General features: G+C 39.0%; 1 protein-coding gene across 12 annotated transcripts in view; it reads left to right on the top strand.

Moving 5' to 3' along the window:
• The window catches only part of clcn3 (chloride channel 3), a 36040-nt gene extending 16094 nt beyond the window's left edge, over positions 1 to 19946 (top strand). For 5 of the 12 annotated variants that reach the window (XM_067524198.1, XM_067524193.1, XM_067524194.1 and 2 more), the window contains 14 exons: positions 3218 to 3378; positions 4244 to 4343; positions 4958 to 5145; positions 5467 to 5589; positions 7181 to 7387; positions 7556 to 7636; positions 7731 to 7983; positions 9007 to 9299; positions 9391 to 9577; positions 9953 to 10351; positions 10590 to 10806; positions 12570 to 12645; positions 16965 to 17052; positions 17349 to 19946. In XM_067524198.1, coding sequence (XP_067380299.1) covers positions 3232 to 3378; positions 4244 to 4343; positions 4958 to 5145; positions 5467 to 5589; positions 7181 to 7387; positions 7556 to 7636; positions 7731 to 7983; positions 9007 to 9299; positions 9391 to 9577; positions 9953 to 10351; positions 10590 to 10806; positions 12570 to 12645; positions 16965 to 17052; positions 17349 to 17593 — 2604 coding nt within the window. In that variant the 5' untranslated portion in view covers positions 3218 to 3231 and the 3' untranslated portion in view covers positions 17594 to 19946. Of the gene's footprint in view, positions 1 to 3217; positions 3379 to 4243; positions 4344 to 4957; positions 5146 to 5466; positions 5590 to 7180; positions 7388 to 7555; positions 7637 to 7730; positions 7984 to 9006; positions 9300 to 9390; positions 9578 to 9952; positions 10352 to 10589; positions 10807 to 12569; positions 12646 to 13760; positions 13799 to 16964; positions 17053 to 17348 lie in introns of those variants that run through there. The other 7 variants (XM_067524196.1, XM_067524199.1, XM_067524201.1 and 4 more) reach the window with 5 other exon arrangements.
• The last annotated feature ends 1396 nt before the right edge of the window (positions 19947 to 21342 follow it).

Here is a 21342-nt window from a genome sequence, read left to right as displayed (position 1 = left end):
CAGTGTTCAAGGAGTGTATAAAAAGAAAGTTATAATAAAATAATTAAAATTAGATTAGTGCAAATGTTTGGATCTCCCTTTAATAAATGTTCTTTAATACAATTTATGTCTTCCCTATGACTTTGGGTACCCACTGAGTAGTGTTTGTTTCCTATTAGGGCTAATTTTGTTTGTTTGTCTGGCATAAACAGCCTTCTTCAAATCCATACACAGGTTTACCTTCATTTTCCTCTGTAGCCTTTATAGTCCATGTTGGCCATGGCTCCTCATCCAGGATCTCAAATCTGTGCCTTGTTCCTCCTTTTTTTTGTTTTTTTAGCGAACATTGCTTAGTTTATAGTTGTTTTGGCAGAGGAACGTGTAAGAATGTCTGCCCCATATTAATATTAGAAGTTGACTTTGCTTTGTTTTTAAGACTTAAGTCTTGTTAAAGGATCCATTTTTAGCTTTTTGAGTGACTTTAGGAGGCTTTGCCCAAAAACCTTCTGATATTGGGCTGCATTCATTCTTCCACCATTCCATTCTTCCATTCTTGTTGCTTCTGTTAATGAAGTGTGTGTCACATGTGCGTGAACTGGATGTGCAATAAATATAATGTTGATTTAGAAAAAAAAATTTTTTCCTTCTACTTGTTGTTTATTTCATTGTAAGTGGATCCAAACCTTTTCCCTCAATTGTACCTTATAATTAGATAAGTTATAAAATTACACTACACATTAGTTTAACAGTTTTTATTTTTGTTGTTTCACTTTGTTAGGTCCAGAAATCTATTACTTTTGTTGAGTCAGTATCTGAGTCATCACAATTCCACTTCTCTTTCACAAAGACACACACACCCACATGCACACACGCACGCGCACCATCAGTCCCTAGACTGTCCAGACTGTAACTGTCACTCTGAAATCAAAATGAAAATGATAGTATCATTCCTTCCCTGCCAAGCTTAACACTGTTATTGCAGGCTCCACAACAGTAGTACTGTAGCTCTCGCTCTCATATTCTCCTAACTAGACGGTGTATCAGCTGTTCAGATGAAGGCCTCACTTTGCCATTTTGTCTCTGAAATTCCCACCAAAGAGTTTTGGCTTTTTTATTATTCTCCCACACTAAAGGGAGTGATATGAACTAATAAGCTGTTCTTTCAAAGGCTCTGTCATGGGCCACGTAAGTAATGTGAGATGTCTTTGAGAAACGGTCCTTATTCTCTGCCTTTTTCTCAGTTTCTCAGGAAGGGGTGTTTGCCAGTGTGCAAGTTTTATTCCAAAAAGAGATGTATGTGATTACTTAGATTTGACTTAGATTTTTGCTTGCCTTGTACCTCACTTGTAAGTCGCTTTGAATAAAAACCTCATAAAGCGACTTGTAAGTCGCTTTGGATAAATAACTTCACTTGTAAGTCACTTTGGATAAAAGCGTCTGCTAAATGACTAAATGTAAATGTGATTTATTATCAGGTAGTATATGATATATACATATATATATATATATATATATATAGTATATGCTTCATTCATATACACACACACACACACACACACACACACACACACACACACACACACACACACACACACACAAGATGCAGATGCAATGTAGGATGCAGACATGGTGTCACTTTTTTTTTATGTGGACGCAGGTCAAAGAAGGCGCGGATGCCTTCTATGACCTGCTTACACATTTAAAAAAATGTTGTGTTGGTACCAATGTTACTGATGTGCACAGGAGATTCAAAACGTAAAGGATATTTGTACTGTGCACTGCAAAAAGTTTATTTGATTTTCAGATGGGTTCAGGTTTTTGTTGATTTAGGTATGGCACCAGTTTGTATTAGTTTCGTATTTACAGTTTCATATCTTCAGCAGTGTGAGAGCCACAAAATGAATGCATTTTTTTATTTGTTACATATCACACTGGGTAGTAGGTTTTGATAATGATCATAGCAGGGGAAGTTAGGATAGATGGTAACAAACTAAGCATATAACCATACTCTAGTGGTTTTATCATGATGCATTAAGATGACCTTTCTGGCTGTTTGCAACTAGAAAATCCATATCTGAAGAAAAAATAAGTAATTTTCTAGATCTCCAGAAACCACCATGTCCAATTCAAACAATCAGGGATTACATTTTAAGATTCTTATGTCCTAAATTAAATCAACCATGACAGTAGAATAAAAAACATTTTGGTTTATGGTTTATTTTATGATACCTCTTGGAATACTCCAGAAATGATTGCATTGTATGTATTATCATTTTAGGGAGAAGTGCATCATGGTACGGAGGCAAAAAATGTTATAAAGCTCTTACAATACCACAGTTTCTTGGACTTGCATACTTGAAGCATATTTGTAAAACTGCATATATATGTTCCTTGTTTGGGTGGCACAGACAGTACCACAGTTTGAGTTCTCTTAACTTGGCAGGGGTCAAACCTAGCTTTATTGTTAATGCTAACACACCGTAATAGGGAGCCTGTTTAAATATTTGAAACTGATATTGCTGAACATACACAATAGGAGAAAATAGTTGAACTGAATGTGATATGTCACCTTCAACCCAATTATTTGAATTTGATTCCTTGTGTTTCTTAGGACACTTAAGTCACTGTTCCACAGAGCTGTCTCACATACTTGTGCCATAACGTGTAACTTTTCTCACTATTTTCAGCATCAGAGGAGGGGTTATTGATATTGTATCCAGCACACTTTGTGCGAGGATAAACATGTGGATAAACCCTGTATATTTCAATATTTGAATCAGCTTACTGCATTATGACTATGTTAAATAACGTGCCCATGAAGATATTGAATAGTGACATTTTTAACTGAACATTGTGTTAAAATAATTTCGTGTTTATGCGTGTGTGTGTGTGCACGCATGCCCATTAAATCATCATGCTTCTCATAAGCAGCCTTTTACTTCCCAGTAGCTCTGGCGCAGGTGTCACTATTTGTATAAAACGTAGTAAAATATTTCCTTGAGGTATTTTGGCACAGTGTACACATTCTCATGTTTCAGTAGGGTTGTAAAAATCTACTGCCTCATAGTTGTTGTTGTAGATGTGATGATAGGCTGTAGGCCTTGCAGGATTTTTGAAGTTTAGCTGTGTCACTGCCACTGCCATTATTTCTCAGCGGTGACTTTGTGGTGGGCTCTGCAGTGTTTATAACATAAAAGGCAAACTCTCAAACTCACTCATTGCTTTGTCTCCTTCTCAGGGTCTAACTACGTCATGTCTAACGGGGGTGGGGCTGCCAGCAGCTCCACTCACTTGTTGGACTTCCTAGAGGAACCCATTCCTGGTGTGGGGACTTACGATGACTTCCACACTATCGACTGGGTCCGCGAGAAATGCAAGGACCGCGAGAGACACAGGAAGGTGAAAACACAGAGTGTCTTAAAGTAAAACCTTAATTCTAAAGATTCCCTTTTAGGCTAAACAAACATTTTCATATGACAAGTTTAGTCATAGTGTTTGGCCATGTTAAAAAGTGGAGTGGGCCATCACAGCCTTCTCCTACATTCTCCGGGTTCTCACCTGAAGTTTTGTTTTCCTTTTATTGATCATGGTGTTGCACGCATGAAATACGATCTACTTACAGTCAGACACTGGCATTCACTAGCGTTCACATAAAATGATTTCAGCTAAAATACTTTGCTGCAAAGGAAGTAGCTTATTACACATGCACTATAACTGCTGACATGAAACAATGCTTTAATATTAGATGAAAAGTGTCTTCAAGTATCCATTCACGCAAATTCAGATTTCATCAAAAATAAATTCTGTGAAAAGGCTTTTTGTCTTCACCATTGGCTGGAGGCCAAGACAAAAGATAGGAGTGCATCATGCTCAATGTAAAAATATAACTATACAGAAGTCATAAATTCACCCGAACAAAGAGAGACACAATAAACCGTTGGCTGTGTACCCTACACCTTTCCACATCACGATTATTCTCTCTCTGTCAACTCTTTTATCCAAATATTGACACAGTTATGCTGCCTCACATTTTATTTTATTAGTGTTTTAGTGCAGTTCTCCTGGAAATAAAAAGTAGTTTGAATACTTTTTCAAACCTTGCTCTTATGACCTGGTCGTACCTGACATAAAGGAATTAGGAATCATTTTACTGAAAGATAACTTATCATTTGGAGTAGTCATAAATCTTTGACATATGTGCCCTATAGTTATACAGTATATGCTAGACTTTAAGTGTATTTCTTATATTTCCTTGTTTCTTTAGATCAACAGTAAGAAAAAAGAGTCTGCATGGGAGTTTACAAAAAGCCTGTATGATGCCTGGTCGGGGTGGCTGGTGGTGACGCTCACTGGCTTGGCCTCAGGTAACAGACATTCCCACACACACACACACACACACACACACACACACACACACACACACACACACACACACACACAGCTGTTATCTTATCTGCTGTGACTCTCACATGCTTTGCCTCAGACAGCACGAACTTAGCCTTTCCTCTAGACTCTGTCTTTTGCTTTAATTTACCCACTTCTCATAAGCACACTTTCTCTGTCCACTAAGCTACAGGATCATACCAATTATTTATGTTATTATTTTTATTAAAAAAAAGAGAAAACCACAAGACCCTATGAGTATTATAAGTCAAGTTGCTGTAGAATGTTTTTGTAGGAACAATTGGGAACGAATTTAAGACAACCTCTGAATACAAAGTTAGAACGTTTATTCTCAGTGTCTGCTGTCTGTGGAGAGGATTAATGCTAAATATGAGGAGCCCAATGCAGATGAAAATGCCAGTGACTAGGGCAAGAAGCTTCCACATTGCAGCTTCAACAAAGCTCCAATTTTATTTTGCGTAGTGGCTTTTAAAAGCACAATTAGCAAGCTCACTGCCTACAAACACCTCTTTTTTTCTGTCCTCTACCACCTCTTTGCCATTCTTTTCCTCCTTCCTCTTCTTCCTCCTGCCAGGAGCTTTGGCTGGCCTGATTGACATTGCTGCTGATTGGATGAACGACCTGAAGGAGGGCGTGTGTCTAAGTGCAATGTGGTTCAACCACGAGCAGTGCTGCTGGACATCCAATGAGACCACCTTCGCTGAGCGGGACAAGTGCCCTCAGTGGAAGAGCTGGGCTGAACTAATACTGGGGCAGGCTGAGGTAGACTTAACACAAGCACAGGAGAATTATGCTTTTCTTCTGTGTTAAATCATTATTCGTGTAAATATAAAATAGAATAATATAAGACTGAGAAAATAGTCAATTGTTTAAATTGTAGTTGAATTACCAACAAGTTTAGGATTTTGTTTAAAGTTTTAGTAGTGATACCGCATTTTTCTCATCACCTGAACGCAGCAGAAACTGCAGTGACATTGAGAAGGCTGACAGCTCATTACAGTAGAAAAAAACATGCCCATTTGCAGACATTCTGTCAGACATCTACACAAGATATGATTTTTGATCTCCCTTGCTGCTTTTAAGGGTCCCGGCTCGTACATCATGAACTACTTCATGTATATCTACTGGGCTCTGTCCTTCGCCTTCCTGGCTGTCTGTCTGGTGAAGGTGTTTGCACCCTACGCCTGCGGCTCAGGAATCCCTGAGGTGAGGAAATAGTTCTCTTAAAAAAAAAAAAAAAACATGTATAAACTGTAGCTGAGAATTGCTATGAATCCTCAGCATGCAACATGTTGAGACCTCTCTTTGCAATGAATTGAAGTTCTGGTGGGAAACTTCTCACTGAGGCACATTTCAATCAGTGAGTTTTCCCTGAGGGAGGTTTTAGACCTTTACTCATTTGTTGAAGATTTTTTTTTTATCAATCTAATGTCAGAAGGCTCTCTTTACATGTCTCAGTTTGTTTCCTGTCTTCCTCTGCCTCCCTTTCCTTTCTCTCTCACAGAGTACAAAAGGAGACAGACAGATCCTCTGTGGTTCAGAAACTTAGAGCAGCACATGTAATAGAATAAATCTCCATACTCTATTCTAAATCCCCGTGAAAGTGGTCCAACTTTCACGAGAGTGTCTTAAAATTGTTCAAATCGGTGGGCAGCAGTGAAATATGAGAGGTTTGACCGTGGTGTGAAAAACCCATTTTTATGCGGTCACGCTGAGCATTGAAAAGCTGCCCTTGTGTTGTCATGGAAACAGGACAGCAGCAGCTTCATTGGAAAGGGGAACTTAGGTAGTCGGCAACTTTGAGCACCCTCCTCTTGCACAAAACCTTGACATGTAAACTTGATACACATCTTACAAGATGGGTGAAAGTTTTGTTGAGTCATTGCAACAACACTCCTGCCTTTTTGTTATGTCCATGAGAGATAACGGATTAAAAAAAAGTTATTCAAACAAACTAGTAATTCTTTTTTAGCATTACATTAGCTAATCAACCATGATACCCTCTAAACAAAGGAGAACACTTGTATACACCAACATTAAAGGCATAACAGGATATAAAGCCAGCCCCCTTGCTCTTAGGAAGAGCTGTAATTGGTTGTTGGTCATATCTTTCAGCTAAATCACTAGTATTTATTACTCTATGTAATTATCTACAGTAATCTGGACCTGCTTAATAAAAGCATAAATGGTCCCAAAATGGTTTAAAAGAGAAAAGTTCCCGTCTTGATTTGAGTTAGAATCATATGTCATTTCATCCTCAAGGTAATTATGTTGAAAGTCATAGAGATTTATTTTGATGAAATATTACCAGTTTACGATCCTCTTACTAGCCCTTCACCAAAAGGGACATTTGAAATTTGATCGGAATACAGTAGCAGTTTGGATTTTATCTTTTAGGACTCCTCAGCTGTGTTGACTTAAAGTTTAACCAGGAAAGTTAAATTCTGACCATGGGAATGTTAGTTCAAAAAAGACACTTTGCCGTATTTCCTTAAACTGTTTTTTTTTCTCAATGAAGTGTTGCACACAGACTGCAAAGACCATAGCACCGAATTTTATGGATTTTTATTGTTTAGACATAATGTTATGTTTGATTTAATATGTAAGTTTGCCTATTTAATGCCACCTTTCACATCCCTAGCCTACTGCAACACCGGCTTTGATTTAGCAAAATACCATTTAGCGGTGTCCTCTTTTGTAGACATGTGACTACATTAAATCCTAAACAATAGTGGTGTCCCAGTGTCCTTGTAGCTTTACTTAAGTTTAATATCTACTTACACATCTCCTCCCTCAGATAAAGACCATCCTGAGTGGGTTTATCATCCGAGGATACCTGGGTAAGTGGACCCTAATGATCAAAACCATCACCCTAGTGCTGGCTGTGGCATCTGGCCTCAGCCTGGGGAAAGAGGGCCCCCTGGTCCATGTGGCCTGCTGCTGTGGGAACATCTTCTCTTATCTCTTCCCCAAGTACAGCAAGAATGAGGCCAAGAAACGAGAGGTGAGAGAGAAGACATCGTATTTATGTAAAAGCAGAGGAAACTTTGCATTTATTCTGTATTGTATTACGATAATATATGATTAGAATATAATTTTGAGTAAATGTAATTTTTTTGTGACCACATTGAAAGTCCTGCAGACGGTTTAGATGATTATTTTGTCTTCTTAGGTTCTTTCTGCTGCCTCTGCAGCTGGTGTGTCTGTGGCTTTTGGAGCCCCTATAGGAGGAGTTCTGTTTAGCTTGGAGGAGGTACACACATTGTTACAAAACTGCACCAGTGCTTACTGAAAATGCCAGTATAATTGACAATACCTAATTATGTAAACTCTTTTCTTTCCTCCAGGTGAGCTACTACTTCCCTCTCAAGACGTTATGGCGATCCTTCTTTGCTGCCCTGGTCGCAGCCTTTGTCCTGCGCTCTATCAACCCCTTTGGTAACAGCCGTCTGGTGCTGTTCTATGTGGAGTACCACACGCCATGGTACCTGTTTGAGCTGATCCCTTTCATCCTTTTGGGAGTTTTCGGGGGTCTCTGGGGCGCCTTCTTCATCCGAGCCAACATCGCCTGGTGCCGGCGGCGCAAGTCGACGCGTTTCGGCAAGTACTCAAAGTTTGCAAATGTCAAACTGGGATTTCTTTTAGTCAGAAGAGGTGTGTAAAGCAGAAAATATTTTTTGATATAAAAGACCGCACATTACGACTGATGTGGGCGTTAGCAAAGATTATATAAGTCTGTTCACAGTGCAGTGCTGAAGCCTCACAGCTAGGTTTCAGATTTGTTTCCCCGACCGACCGTTGCTTTTCTATGTGGAGTTTGCATGTTCTCCTCGAGCTTGTGTGGGTTTTCTCTGGGTAATCCAGTTTCCTCCCACAGTCCAAAGACATGTGTGTTAGGTTAATTGGTGACTCTAAATTGGCTGTAGTAGTGAATGTGAGTGTGCACAGTTGTCTGTCTGTTTGTCTTTCTGTATGGGCCCTGAGATAGATTGGAGACCTGTTCAGGTTGCACCCAGCTCTCTTACCCACTGACTGCTGGGATAGTCTCCAGCCCCCCATGACTCTGCACAACACACACAAATGGTTACACATAATGGTTGGATAGATGTTCACAGTGCAGGAGAAAAGGGAATATTTGCACTGCGCTGCAGTATGTCTGTAGCATCAGTTGTAGCCCTCTGTCCATCAAGCTAGTCCTTTTAAATTAAGCATTTTCATAACAGTCTGTAATCAGTGTTTCTGAAAGTGAAAAGCTAGGTTTTTACAAATGTAATTTAAGCTTGCTGAGTCACAGGCTGGCAGTAAAATTTTTATTGCAACTTTGCTGCAACCAGTATACAGTTTAACCACTGCAGCATTGCATATCCATGTGTGAAGCAAAAAGTCTTTTTTCCATTTTATTTTATTGTATTTCACTGTATAATAACGCAACAAAAATGATCTTTCCTCAAAACTAGAGCAGTCAAAATAAATGTTAGGAGTCAAGTTACTGGCATTTCCCACACTCAGTGTGAGTCAGTAGATACAGTTTTTGCTGTCTACATGTATTATATTTATTTTTTAATATCAGTTAAAGACCTACAGTAAATAAACCTAAAAGACACGTTGTGTAACCTCCTTTAGGTAAGTACCCGGTCTTGGAGGTGATTCTGGTGGCGGCTATAACAGCGGTTGTTGCTTTCCCAAACCCATACACGCGTCAGAACACCAGTGAGCTGATAAAGGAGCTGTTCACAGACTGCGGCCCGCTGGAATCTTCGCAGCTCTGCCAGTACCGCAGCCAAATGAATGGAAGTAAAGCTTTCACTGACAACCCCAACCGGCCGGCGGAGCCCGGCGTCTACTCTGCCATGTGGCAGCTTTGCCTGGCGCTCATTTTTAAAATCATCATGACAATATTCACATTTGGACTGAAGGTGATATTAGATGTTTTTGTCTTTCAAGCCCAATATTTTAACTCACATTACTTCATCAGCACTAAAACCAGATCCTGTCTCTCATCCCCAGGTACCGTCAGGCTTGTTTATCCCCAGCATGGCCATTGGGGCGATCGCAGGGCGAATTGTTGGCATTGCTGTGGAGCAGCTGGCCTATTACCACCATGACTGGTTCCTGTTTAAAGAGTGGTGCGAGGTCGGGGCCGATTGCATCACTCCAGGGCTATATGCCATGGTGGGGGCTGCGGCTTGTCTTGGTGAGTCATCAGACAATATAGAAACGGTCACTTTATTAAAAAGTGACAGTGTAGGTAATAATGTTAGTTTACAGTTAGAGTCTCAACCAAGACCTCGGTGATATTATGACCACAGAGAGTTTGAGACATTGTTCATACAGCTTTTTATTCAACATCTCATTTAATTCCGTAAATCATTTTTTTACTGCTTCATTTATATCAGTTACCTTATTTTGTCAGGTAATTTGTTTTTTTTTTAATTTAATTGTTGCATTATTTTTTTTGTTTCTGTAAAATAATAAAGTCAAATTTATTAAACTAGGATCTTTGTGTCAATGTGCTAATGGAAATATTTTTAAATGTTTATTTTCTTTTCTTACTGTCGTCCTCCTGTAGGTGGTGTGACCCGTATGACGGTCTCCCTGGTTGTCATTGTCTTTGAGCTAACAGGCGGACTGGAGTACATTGTCCCTCTCATGGCTGCCGTCATGACCAGCAAATGGGTAGGTGATGCGTTTGGCCGTGAGGGAATCTACGAAGCCCACATCCGCCTGAATGGATACCCCTTCCTAGACGCTAAGGAGGAATTCACACACACCACACTGGCCAGGGAGGTGATGAGGCCAAGACGCAGCGATCCGCCATTAGCAGTGCTGACACAAGACGATCTGACTGTAGAGGAGCTGCAGGGCGTCATCAATGAAACCAGTTATAATGGCTTTCCCGTGATAGTGTCCAAGGAGTCTCAGAGGCTGGTGGGCTTCGCTCTGCGGAGGGACATCACTATTGCTATAGGTAACTGAGCAGAGCAAGACTTGCTAAAACTATTATTTTTCCCACATTTAAGTGGCCAACATGAAACCAGGAAGGGACTGTGTCCACAATATATGGAGTTTGCACAAAGAACACGCCACACTTGCATGTTTAAGTGTCCTTAAACAAGACCCTGAACCCCAATGTTTTTTTTAATGTGTTAATGCAAACAGATAATTCTCTCTCAAATTCCTATATTTTCTATTTCTCTACTTCACAGAAAATGCCCGACGCAAGCAGGAGGGTATCGTGTTGAACTCTAGGGTCTATTTCACCCAGCATGCACCCACGCTGCCAGCCGACAGCCCTCGGCCCCTCAAGCTGCGCTCCATCCTTGACATGAGCCCCTTTACCGTCACCGACCACACCCCGATGGAGATAGTGGTGGACATCTTCAGAAAGCTGGGGCTACGTCAGTGTCTGGTCACTCACAATGGGTAAGTAGGGAATAAAAAAAGATGGGCTAAAGGAAGAGAAGGTGACTTCCTTCTTCACTGTCCCTCCTTCTGGTGTTGTAATGACTGAGTGACCGTCTGAAGTAGACAAACCTTGCACAAACACATGTACGTGCTGCCTGGTGTTTGCATGGGCTCTCAGCTCCCTGGATATCCTTTTAATCTGCATGGCCTGTCTTAACCACTGCAATCCCTTTGTTCTCCTACTCAGAAATAACAGTCCGAGCAGCTGACACTAACTTCAACTACATAACAGCTATCATGCTGGGAGAATCTAGTCAGGAAAAGCATTCAGAGAAAAAGCAGTTTGTCAGATGATTAGTTAATCTGCGTCAGGCTTAGTTCCAATCACAGTCAGTTGAAATGGATGAGGAACACGTCGTGATCAGTTTTGTACACAGTGTCAGGCAGTAGATTCTCACCTTTTCAGCCTGTGGTTTTATCACAGTGTCACCATCTGATTCAGATTGTTCTTAATAGTGCATGTGAAATAGTTCACTTGTGCCAATCAGTCGAGAGGAACTGTGCAGCAGTGTTTTTGTATTACACCATTAATCTTATTGTTTACATTTTAAGGCATAAGACTGGTGTTATGATGTTTTTATTCTAAATCCCATAAAAAGATCAACAGTGTGTAAGTTAACCTCCTACAACTTTCTGTTTTCCATACACTATCTCTGGCTTATGACCAAGACCCAGGCTTAGTTCCAATCACAGTCAGTTGAAATGGATGAGGAACACGTCGTGATCAGTTTTGTACACAGTGTCAGGCAGTAGATTCTCACCTTTTCAGCCTGTGGTTTTATCATAGTGTCACCATCTGATTCAGATTGTTCTTAATAGTGCATGTGAAATAGTTTACTTGTGCCAATCAGTCGAGAGGAACTGTGCAGCAGTGTTTGATTACACCATTAATCTTATTGTTTACATTTTAAGGCATAAGACTGGTGTTATGATGTTTTTATTCTAAATCCCATAAAAAGATCAACAGTGTGTAAGTTAACCTCCTACAACGTTCTGTTTTCCATACACTATCTCTGGCTTATGACCAAGAACCATCAGTAGAATCCATCCTACTATGTATAAGTATGAGTATGTAATTTTTTGAGAATAGGACACAAATATGTAGTTTCCATTTTAGGTTTTATCAAACCTGATGCAAACAGTAGTTCATGATGTATTGTCAAGGTCTAACAGCTGTAATTATTACACATTCATGTTTTTTTGACAGCAGGACAGTTTATGTACGATTGACTTTAAGGTATATTTACCATAATGCAATGACACATTTTTCTCAAATTTTTTATTTTAATAGTTTTAGGCAAATGTGGAGCTTTGTGGCACACGAGGTAAAGAAAAAAGATGAATTGATTATTAGATTAGGTCTTTCCACTGGATTTATTGACAATGAAATAAACAGAATATCACCAGCCTTTAATGTTCACATTGATCCAGGATTTTCCTAAATTACATTTGATGTGGCTTTCAGTTGTGTTTAAATTAATTATTAAGATGCCATAAATATGTGGCTATTATGAGTTTCATAGTGTTCACCACACACTTAAATTAGCATCGGGTTCTTTAGCTACATTTTGTTAACATTTAGTTCTGTTTTATTATTTAAATATTTTAAGTTGCACCCTGTTTTATATGTTTTGTGCTGCTGCTGTCTGTTTTCTCTCTGTTTTTGTTATGTTTATTTGTTGTTTCTGGGCAGTTTTCCGAGTAATGGGTGTGTGTTTCAGGATTGTGTTGGGCATCATCACAAAGAAGAATATATTAGAGCATCTGGAGGAGCTCAAGCAGCACACGGAGCCCCTGGTGACTAGCCCCGACCCTTTTTTACACGTGACACCCCCCCCTCCCTTACTTTTGCACCTCTGTCTCTTTAGGCTCTGACTCTTTAAGGAAGGATGCATGAAACTTGGTGTGAAAACCTGTGACAGTTCCCAGCTAAACATTATGCCTTCCTGCTCTTTTTCTCACTGTTGGCACTCTGTCTTTGGGTTGGTTTTGTTTGTGTGAATTCACCTCTAATGAAGTCATTCACCTTAGAGAAAACTTCTGTAGATAGACATCTTTACTGGCGTTATCGTTGCATTTTTGGAGTCATGGTATAGAAAAGCGACCTTGTATTTTATGGGTCCTGTAATGTCGGACCTCTGTGGGAACTGTCAACTCACCACTGTAGAGCCCCTTTCAGACATGTGCTTCATCAGTGTGAAGATGCTGGAGCTTTCCAATTTTGGCCTTGTGTTTGATTGAGTTATCTTAACTGTAAAAGTGTAAGAATGCTACGAGTAGCTCGGACGATGTCTGATCACGCCTGAACTGAATAGATTTACAGTACAAAAAACAAGCCTTAGGAATTTAAAGTGTTAAACTGAAAGCCTGGTATTTAAATATAAAGTGTTTTTCGACATCTTGGTTGAAGTTTAACTTGAGAAAAAAACTTTACTTCAGGCTCACACATCCATGTGACATCACATTTCATGTTAGTTATATGATGGAAAGTGATTAGTTTAAGTAACGAATGAATCCTGCAGTGTTACAGAGCACATGTCTGAAAAAGGTCCAGTGGATTCCCAGAAGCAGCTTTTCAGCTGTTTAACTGCATTTATACCAGCTGTAGCTCTGTGTAGTGCTCTGTCAGCTGCATCTTTCTAGCTCCTTCATAAGATGTTGGTCATTTATAGTAATTACAGAGTGTAGATGTGCTTGGGTAGAATTCAGATTACACGTTTACTAGTAAATATCATTTTTCAGCATGTTTTTTGTGTTTCCCTATTTTGCTCTCACGACAGTTAATGCTCACTATGAAAATATTTACCCATCCTCGGTTTTCTATTTTCTTTAACTGCTTTTTTCTTTTTTGTGTGTTTTGTTTTGAAACCCCTCCCCTCTCGACCCCACCGTTGTACCCTGGGTCTCTACAGATTGACGACATCTGACCCGTCGCCTTAACAACCAATTGGCGAGTAGCTATACGCCTTGAGGAAGCAAACCACTGTTGTTTTAATTCTTAATAGATTGTGGTATTTGATACTAGAGATGAGGGAGTGGGACGTGAACTATAGTGATACCCCTCATTGTGTAGTGGTAGAGACCTTTGTGGTGGAGTGAAACTGTTGTGTTGATTGGTACAAGTAGTGCTGTAGTGTAGTTATGTGTGATAATCTTCATGAAATAGTCTAATAGACTAATGGCCTGATTTAACCCTGCCAATTTTTCCTCTAAGTCAGCTGTGCCCAGTTTCAGGTGAAAAATAACATATTTATGTTTCTTAAGAAATCAAGAAACTCATATGGCACCTAACTAAACCCACAGCCATTTATGATAAAAGATTTTATTTATTAATATGAATTTATCAGGCTCATGAAAACAAACGACATGCCAAGAGTACACACACACACACACACACACACACAGACACACAGTAAACCCTGAGCAGTAAACTATAACAAATTAAGAAATGGGGGGAAATATGTATAAATAAAACTGATGAAAATAGAATATTGCAAAAACATTTAAATGGATAAAAAAATTGTAAAATAGATAAATCCATCATAAAAGTAGGTCTAAGTGGATTTACAAAAGTTTGCAGTGCCATTTTGAAATGGCAAAAAGAGTAAAACTTTTTTCATAAACCTAATCTTTAATGCATAATTAGCTATAAGAAATGTTCATTGGAAATTATTAAAGATTATTGTTTTATGAATTTATCAAGGGGGATGCGAACTTTGTCCCAAATTTAGGTTTCATTATTTTACTTTTTATACACTACCCGATCATTTATCTTACGTCCAATGGTGAAAGAACATTTGCTAACATTTGTTAACTCTAAACCTAATATATCAACAATGCACATTCAGCTAGTTCTCTTATCTTTAGAAGAAACTAAAATTGTAAAGGGCGTATAAAAAACGTTATGTAAAATAATAAAAATTAACTTAAAATTCTGTTGAAGGAACACATTTTTTTCTTTTTCTTATTTCAAAATAGGTGATGCAAACTTAATCTAACTGTACCTTTGTATATTATTTCAATAACTGGCTAAACATTAACATAAAAGTGCTCTTCACAACCATGATGGAGGTTGACTTTTGACATTTGATTTCTCAAAACTGTTGTTTCAAAAATCTCTAAAGATTTTTTAAAAGGCTAAATTATAACGTGATGGTAGTTACTACTACATTTCTGTGAAACCTGGACAGGGCAGACAATTATTTTTCTCACCTGCATTTAATAAGAAAAAAGCAGATATCATAAAAATACGTACCGGAATAAAATGTTTTTCCCCTTTTTTTTTTTTTTTTTTCTTTTTTTTTTTACATTTTATCAAATTTTAACCACTGGTCTAAAATCAGATTTCTTCATGGAAGGGTTTTGTCCATGTCAGGATTTGAGTCTAGGTGACATTAAAAAAGGCTAAAATCTAATCTGGCAGGATTTTCTGTGTCTGATCAAAGTTTCCAGTTCTTTCCTGGAGTAAAAATGTTAAAGGGACTGGACAATGCTGACTCACAGGAAACATTGCCGTCTACTTCCCTGACCCTCCATCCTGATCCATTCCGATCTGCACCTAGTGTTCCAAGTGTCTGTGACTGTCTTGACTTGTTTCACTGGTGCGAAAGTGAACAAGTCATAGATCTCAGCAGCTCTTGGTTAATCCAGGTCGGATCTGTGTGACATCTCACCAGTGTTTCATGCCTCCTGCTGCTCAGCACCTGTGGCTCACATCTGAGCCACAAGTCAGCTCCTCTCACCCAGACCTGCGCTTGGCTCACTACATTTGCCTTCTAGGGTCCAAATGATGCTAAACATCCAACCTAACAATATATGAACTTCCTGTGTCCACCTGACTGTATTAAAACAAAGCACAGCACGATGTTTGGCTCTGCTCTCCTCTAGCTCTGCAGCAGATGGACCGCTTCTCTTCACTGCTACCTGCTATTTTTAACATGCTCCTCTTCACCTAACCTCAGACCTACATTTATGGCTGATTTCAATAGCACAAGGATCAGAGCTTTGATATTTAAATGGTAATTTTGAAACATATTTTATACACCCAGAAGTCTGGTCTGCAGCGTGCTCTTAAATCAGAGAGAATAATCTTTATAGACTAGATGTTTTGTAGCTTGTTGCTAAGGCAGACCCGGACTTGTATAGTTGGGTCAGGAAGGTAAGATGTGTTTCAGAGGAGACTGAGGCAGATTTGTCACAGGAGTCAGAATTCGCCCATGTTGCTGTCAAACTATCAATTGACACGGTCCGTGTTACTCTCTAATCTCTGACACATTTAAGCATAATTTGGTTCTTAGTTTTATAGTTGTGGCCATCATGTCTGATTATAATAACAACACCAAGCTAGTGTTGTTATTCGTGGTGAACTATCAGTCTGGTGAGACAGATATTTAGATCTTCATGCAGATTTAAACCCACACGGGAAAAACAACTCAAGCAAAGCTTTTTTGCTCAATAACATCTTTAGAAAAAGCTGACATTTGCTAATGATGTTACCTTGTTCCTGGATCTCATTAGCTACTTAAAACTACAATATGTAACTTTCCTTTTAATATTGCTTTAGTAGGAATTTGCTCCAAAATGTCCCTTAATGTGCAGAGCTGCTGTTGACATCTCTTGTGAGCCAGACTTCCCAGAGAACAATGGAAGCAGATCTAAGTTTTTGAGCCCTTGACTTGCCCTTCAGACCTATCAGAGAATTGGAGTCATTTGTTTGATTTTCTTGTTTTGCAGCTTCCTATTTATGAATGACTATGAATTTTAGAGTGATTGTCAAAACTATAAAACTAAGAGTTGTAATTAATGGAATATTCTAGTATTTGATACTGAACCGTTGTTACTGTTTTCTTAAGTTTTCAGCCAGTTCTTTATTTTAGACACACAAGTTATTAAATCATTATGAAATGATGAACATTTGTGGCTGCTGTGTGATCAGCTCTCAATAAAAACAAAGGATTTATATGAAGAGAATTAAAAACTAAACTAAACTGGGAAAGCAACATAAACTATGTCTGTCATGACTCCTGTGACACTTGTGCAAGTCTTCTCTTCTCCTGCTTTTCACAATTACTAACTTTTCTCCTCACCCTGTTCACCACTTCCTGTTTCCCCTGTAGGATCCAGCTTCTTCTTGGACCAGTGACATGACATGGCCGAGTCAGTATCAGAAACGACACCCTGCTCTGAAGTGGAGAGTGTTTATGGGTGCTGTTTCTGACCTGCTCATACCCCTTATTATCTTTACCTTCTGCTGTGCTCCTGCTGACTTTTGCCTCCTCAGGGACTCATGTTTTTGTTGGTTTTACGTTCTGTAGTTGATTTTATTGTTTATACCCAACAAAACCAAATCAAATCTAATTTAAATCACATGCTTTTCTGTGATTTAAGTTTATTCTGCCGTTTGCCAACAAAAACATGCCATTTTCTTCTTGCTCCAAACCAGAAGCACCTCCTTATTGTTTTTTCCCCCCTCTTCTTCTCTCCTGTGTCTCCCCCTGCAGGCGGCTTCTTGGTATTATCACAAAAAAAGATATCCTTCGTCACATGGCTCAAATGGCAAACCAAGATCCCGAATCCATCATGTTCAACTGATTCGCTCCTTCCAGAACGGCCTGGAGGAAGAGGGAGAAGGCAGCGAAGAAGTGGAGGAGGAGGAGGTGTGCCTCCTGAACGACTCCAATCTCTGACATTCGGACCCTTTTTGTTTTGTTTTGTTCATTTTAGTTTTGAGCTTTGTAAACCCTGAACCTCACAGACTGGCTGTGGCCATGAGAGGGGAAAAAACTATGATTAAAGACTTTATCATCATTTTGGCTGCTGAGGACATGAGCAGGTCTTGGGTTGAAGGCACATTCACAAGAAATGCACTTTGTACACACAAGAACACACACTTTTGCACTTGCAGACTCTTCAAACATGCATGCGCTCTCTCCCCCAAATACAAACACACACACACACACACACACACACACACACACACACACTACCGACTCCCTCACCTGTACAGATACACCCATTTGCACTCTTCATGTGCCTCACCCTTGTCCTGTCTCCACTGAGGTCATGGTGGACATTACCTGGCTGGGGTCAAAGGTCAGAATGAACCGCTAATGTAGGATGCGATGAGGAACCTTGACATCTCCAGGCTCTCATTTTTAAAAAAAAAGTAAACGCAAAACTCATTCTCTTCACCTCAGTACACACACCTGTCCGTCCTCCAGAAAATACTGTTTACCTGTGAAATAAGTGTGTGTGTTTGTGTGTCAAAAGCCACTACATTCCAGCCATGTTAGCATGGAAACTGAGAGGATATTAGGTCTATTTTAGATGGCTTTACTGAGTGTGTGTGTGTGTGTGTGTGTGAGTGAGAGCGGGAGGTAGAGCGACACAGATGGTACGGTGCTTCATGAACAAAAGTGTTCCCTTTTTAGAAGGAAAGAAAGTGAAGAAAGTAAGAGTTTTCATTTCTGAGCCTGTGTGAGTGTGTGTCTGCTCAAATCATGGGATGTGAAGGCGGGTCGCAGTATATGTAAAGAAGACGAATAAAAAAAATGTGTCCAGGTTGAGTTCTACTGTTACAGGAAAAGGAAGTCCAATTTCATTTTTCATCATAACTTGGGAAATAATATTCGATATTTTAAAACAAGAATTACAGGTTGTTGTATTGTGTTCTCCCTCAGTCTATTACACATAGGCATAGACACTAAAAATATATTTTAAAGTAAAAAGAAATATGTCATCTTTTTTTGACCCCTTCTCTTCATACTTTAATATTCATTTCTAACAATCAAAAGTCCCTGAAATTTGTGACAGAGACAGTTCAGATAGTAAACATTTTGATGGTTAACACTAAACAGGCTTTAAAATGTTAACATACAAACAAAAGCACAATGAGAGCTAAAAAAATCTAAATCCAGATTTTTTTTAAAATAGATGTCTAAATTGTTTGTCCTAAAGTCCAAAATAAAACCACATCCAAATAAAAAAACTTTTCTCAAACTTGTAAAGAGTCATTTTCTTAGCAGGAAACAACAAAAATCCACCAGTTTTGCTTTATGAATGCGATGTAATAACCTTTTAAATGTTCAGCGCTAAATAAATGGGAGTTTCTGAGCCTAAACATTTTTGCCAAAATGTAGTCAACAAATTCCATCCAAGTTCTCCAGCCAATACAATTGAATCTAATGCTGCCACCTCTTTTCTTCAAATGCATGTAGATTCAATGTACACTGCTCAGTTTGTGACCCCTTAAATCAAACTCAACAAAATCTGTTTTCAACCCTTCATCTCTGGCTGCAAAGGTGTATGAACATTAAAATAAGCTGAAAATGGTTTAATCAAAAGCTTTCAACTGAACCACCTGAGACAAACAGCACTAATAGTGATGAGAATGAAAAGTTTGAATGGCTACACTTCCATGACTGTCGCATAACTTCATCTGCAGATCAAGACCATTTGACATGGTCAAAAGCTCTGGGAATAGTGAGCAAGTGGACCTGTATTTGACGTTGGATATCATCAGTAATTATTTTATTAGTTTTGTTTTTTTTGTTTTGTCTCATCAATCATCTCAAGAGCCTTCAGATTTGTTTCAAACTGAAGATATAGCTGAAAAACTGAACATCTGGCTGCATCTGCACACCACTTTTAGTTACAACAGGTTTTGTTCTCACCACATCTGCCAAGTGCCTGTCAAAGCTCTTATGGCTTTTCACACACCTGCTACTCCCACTAGTCCCATAGTAATTAAAAGTCTGTGAAGGAGGACAAACAGTACCACCTTACCTGTTCAGTGGCGGCCGAAGTGTGTGTGTGTGTGTGTGTGTGTGTGTGGATGGTGAGATTCATTCTGTGTACGTCTTTCCGTTGCAGTGACTGTCGTCCTGACAAAGGCAGAGCATCTTCTTTGTTGCCCAGTGTTGTTGCCTAACATTGTATTTCTTACTGAGCTCGATGTATTTTTTTTTTTTCTATTTATGGGTAGCGTCAATAGAGTTGTGCATTATTATGAAGAATTTTATGTATGATTACATTAATTGTTTGACTGTACATTAAAAACTAAATATGTAAAGATTAAATTTTGGTTTAAATTTAAAAAAGTTTCAGGTTGCAAAGGTGGTGTTTAAGTGACAGTTTTTTTCCCCACAGTGTTTTGTCTTTCAAAAATCATAATTTCTAGGCATTTTTATTTTTTTGCAAATATTTAAATGCATACTTTAATATATTTCTTAGCACTCGTGCAAAGTGGCTATATAGGCTTCTCTACTGAAAAACAAATTATTCAAGAAACATTTTCACTTGAGCTCCCCTCTGCTTGCTTATTGAGCTTTTAACGGCATTTTAGGAACTTCCTCAGGAGATGTTGCTGTTTGCTGCTGTTTCCGAAGTGCAGGATTAATTCTTATGCTCAACATTTAGACCAGCAGGCACGACAAGTGACATAATAACTGAGTGATCCACTGATGAAAACCGTGGGATTCAGCTGTAGAAGCAGGGTACAGTTACGTGTGTGACTGTGGCCTTTGTTGCACATCAAGCTCTTTGTTTCCTGTCACAGGCAAAGCTGCCAACAAGTATTAAGGAAACGTTTGGATCAAAAAACAAATTAAAACAATTGAAAGGGTCAGCCCTGTGTTTCTAGGACAAATAAACAGCTTAATAGAAAAAGGTCACTTACAAAAGGTTCCATTTGCCAACTTACACATTTTCACAGTAAGGAAGTCCCTCATTCAAAACTCCACAATGAGCTGCAAGGATGTTTCCAGAAAACTTTCATGTTGATGTCTTCAATTTATGCAGCTGTCAGTTCAAAGGGGTATTTCATTCGCTATCACATATGACAAAGCAGCAGCAAGTCCTCACGTGACAAGGATCAACACAACATTTATCATTTCATGTCCCAGTTTTTCAAGCATTTTGTTCTCTGACAGCAGTTCTATTTCCTCCGTCACGTTTGTGCCACAACAGGAGGGACAGCTATGTAACCATGGCTGCAGCTGCCACAACAAAAGCCACTCTGTACAGCCACTCTGCTGAGTGGGCTCCTCAGCTTGAGTTTAAGAACTTGAGAGGTATGAAGGGCTGCAGTTTTATGTTGGTGGATAATCATCAAGTAGCTGCACAGCAGAAATGTTTGAGGTTCATACACCGTGTACAATATGACCCGAAATTACCACTATATAATAAAAGTATTGTATTTATTACATTTGGGTTTTTTAAATGTAAGAGATTTTATCCTCCTTGGTCTCACTTCAAAAAAGGGTAACAATCAGCGGGTACAGCGAGTTTCAGATCTAGAGTCTCCTTAATGCCTTCAAAGATATTTATCGCATCTGTGCTTCTGTTTGAGTTTGGCTTAAAGGAAGAGTAGTTTAAATTTTTTGACAAAGCAATCAAAACAGAGTATTTCTTAAAGTACTTAATTTGCTTTTTTACTCACGGAGCAATTTACCTCTGCGTCCCTCTTTTAAAACGTCTTATTAAAATTACGGTTAA

This window comes from Channa argus, chromosome 12, assembly GCF_033026475.1.
Source record: "Channa argus isolate prfri chromosome 12, Channa argus male v1.0, whole genome shotgun sequence".
In the NCBI taxonomy this organism is placed as follows: Eukaryota; Metazoa; Chordata; class Actinopteri; order Anabantiformes; family Channidae; genus Channa; species Channa argus.
Note: the sequence above shows the minus strand (reverse complement) of the source record. Positions and strands in the feature narration are given on the sequence as shown.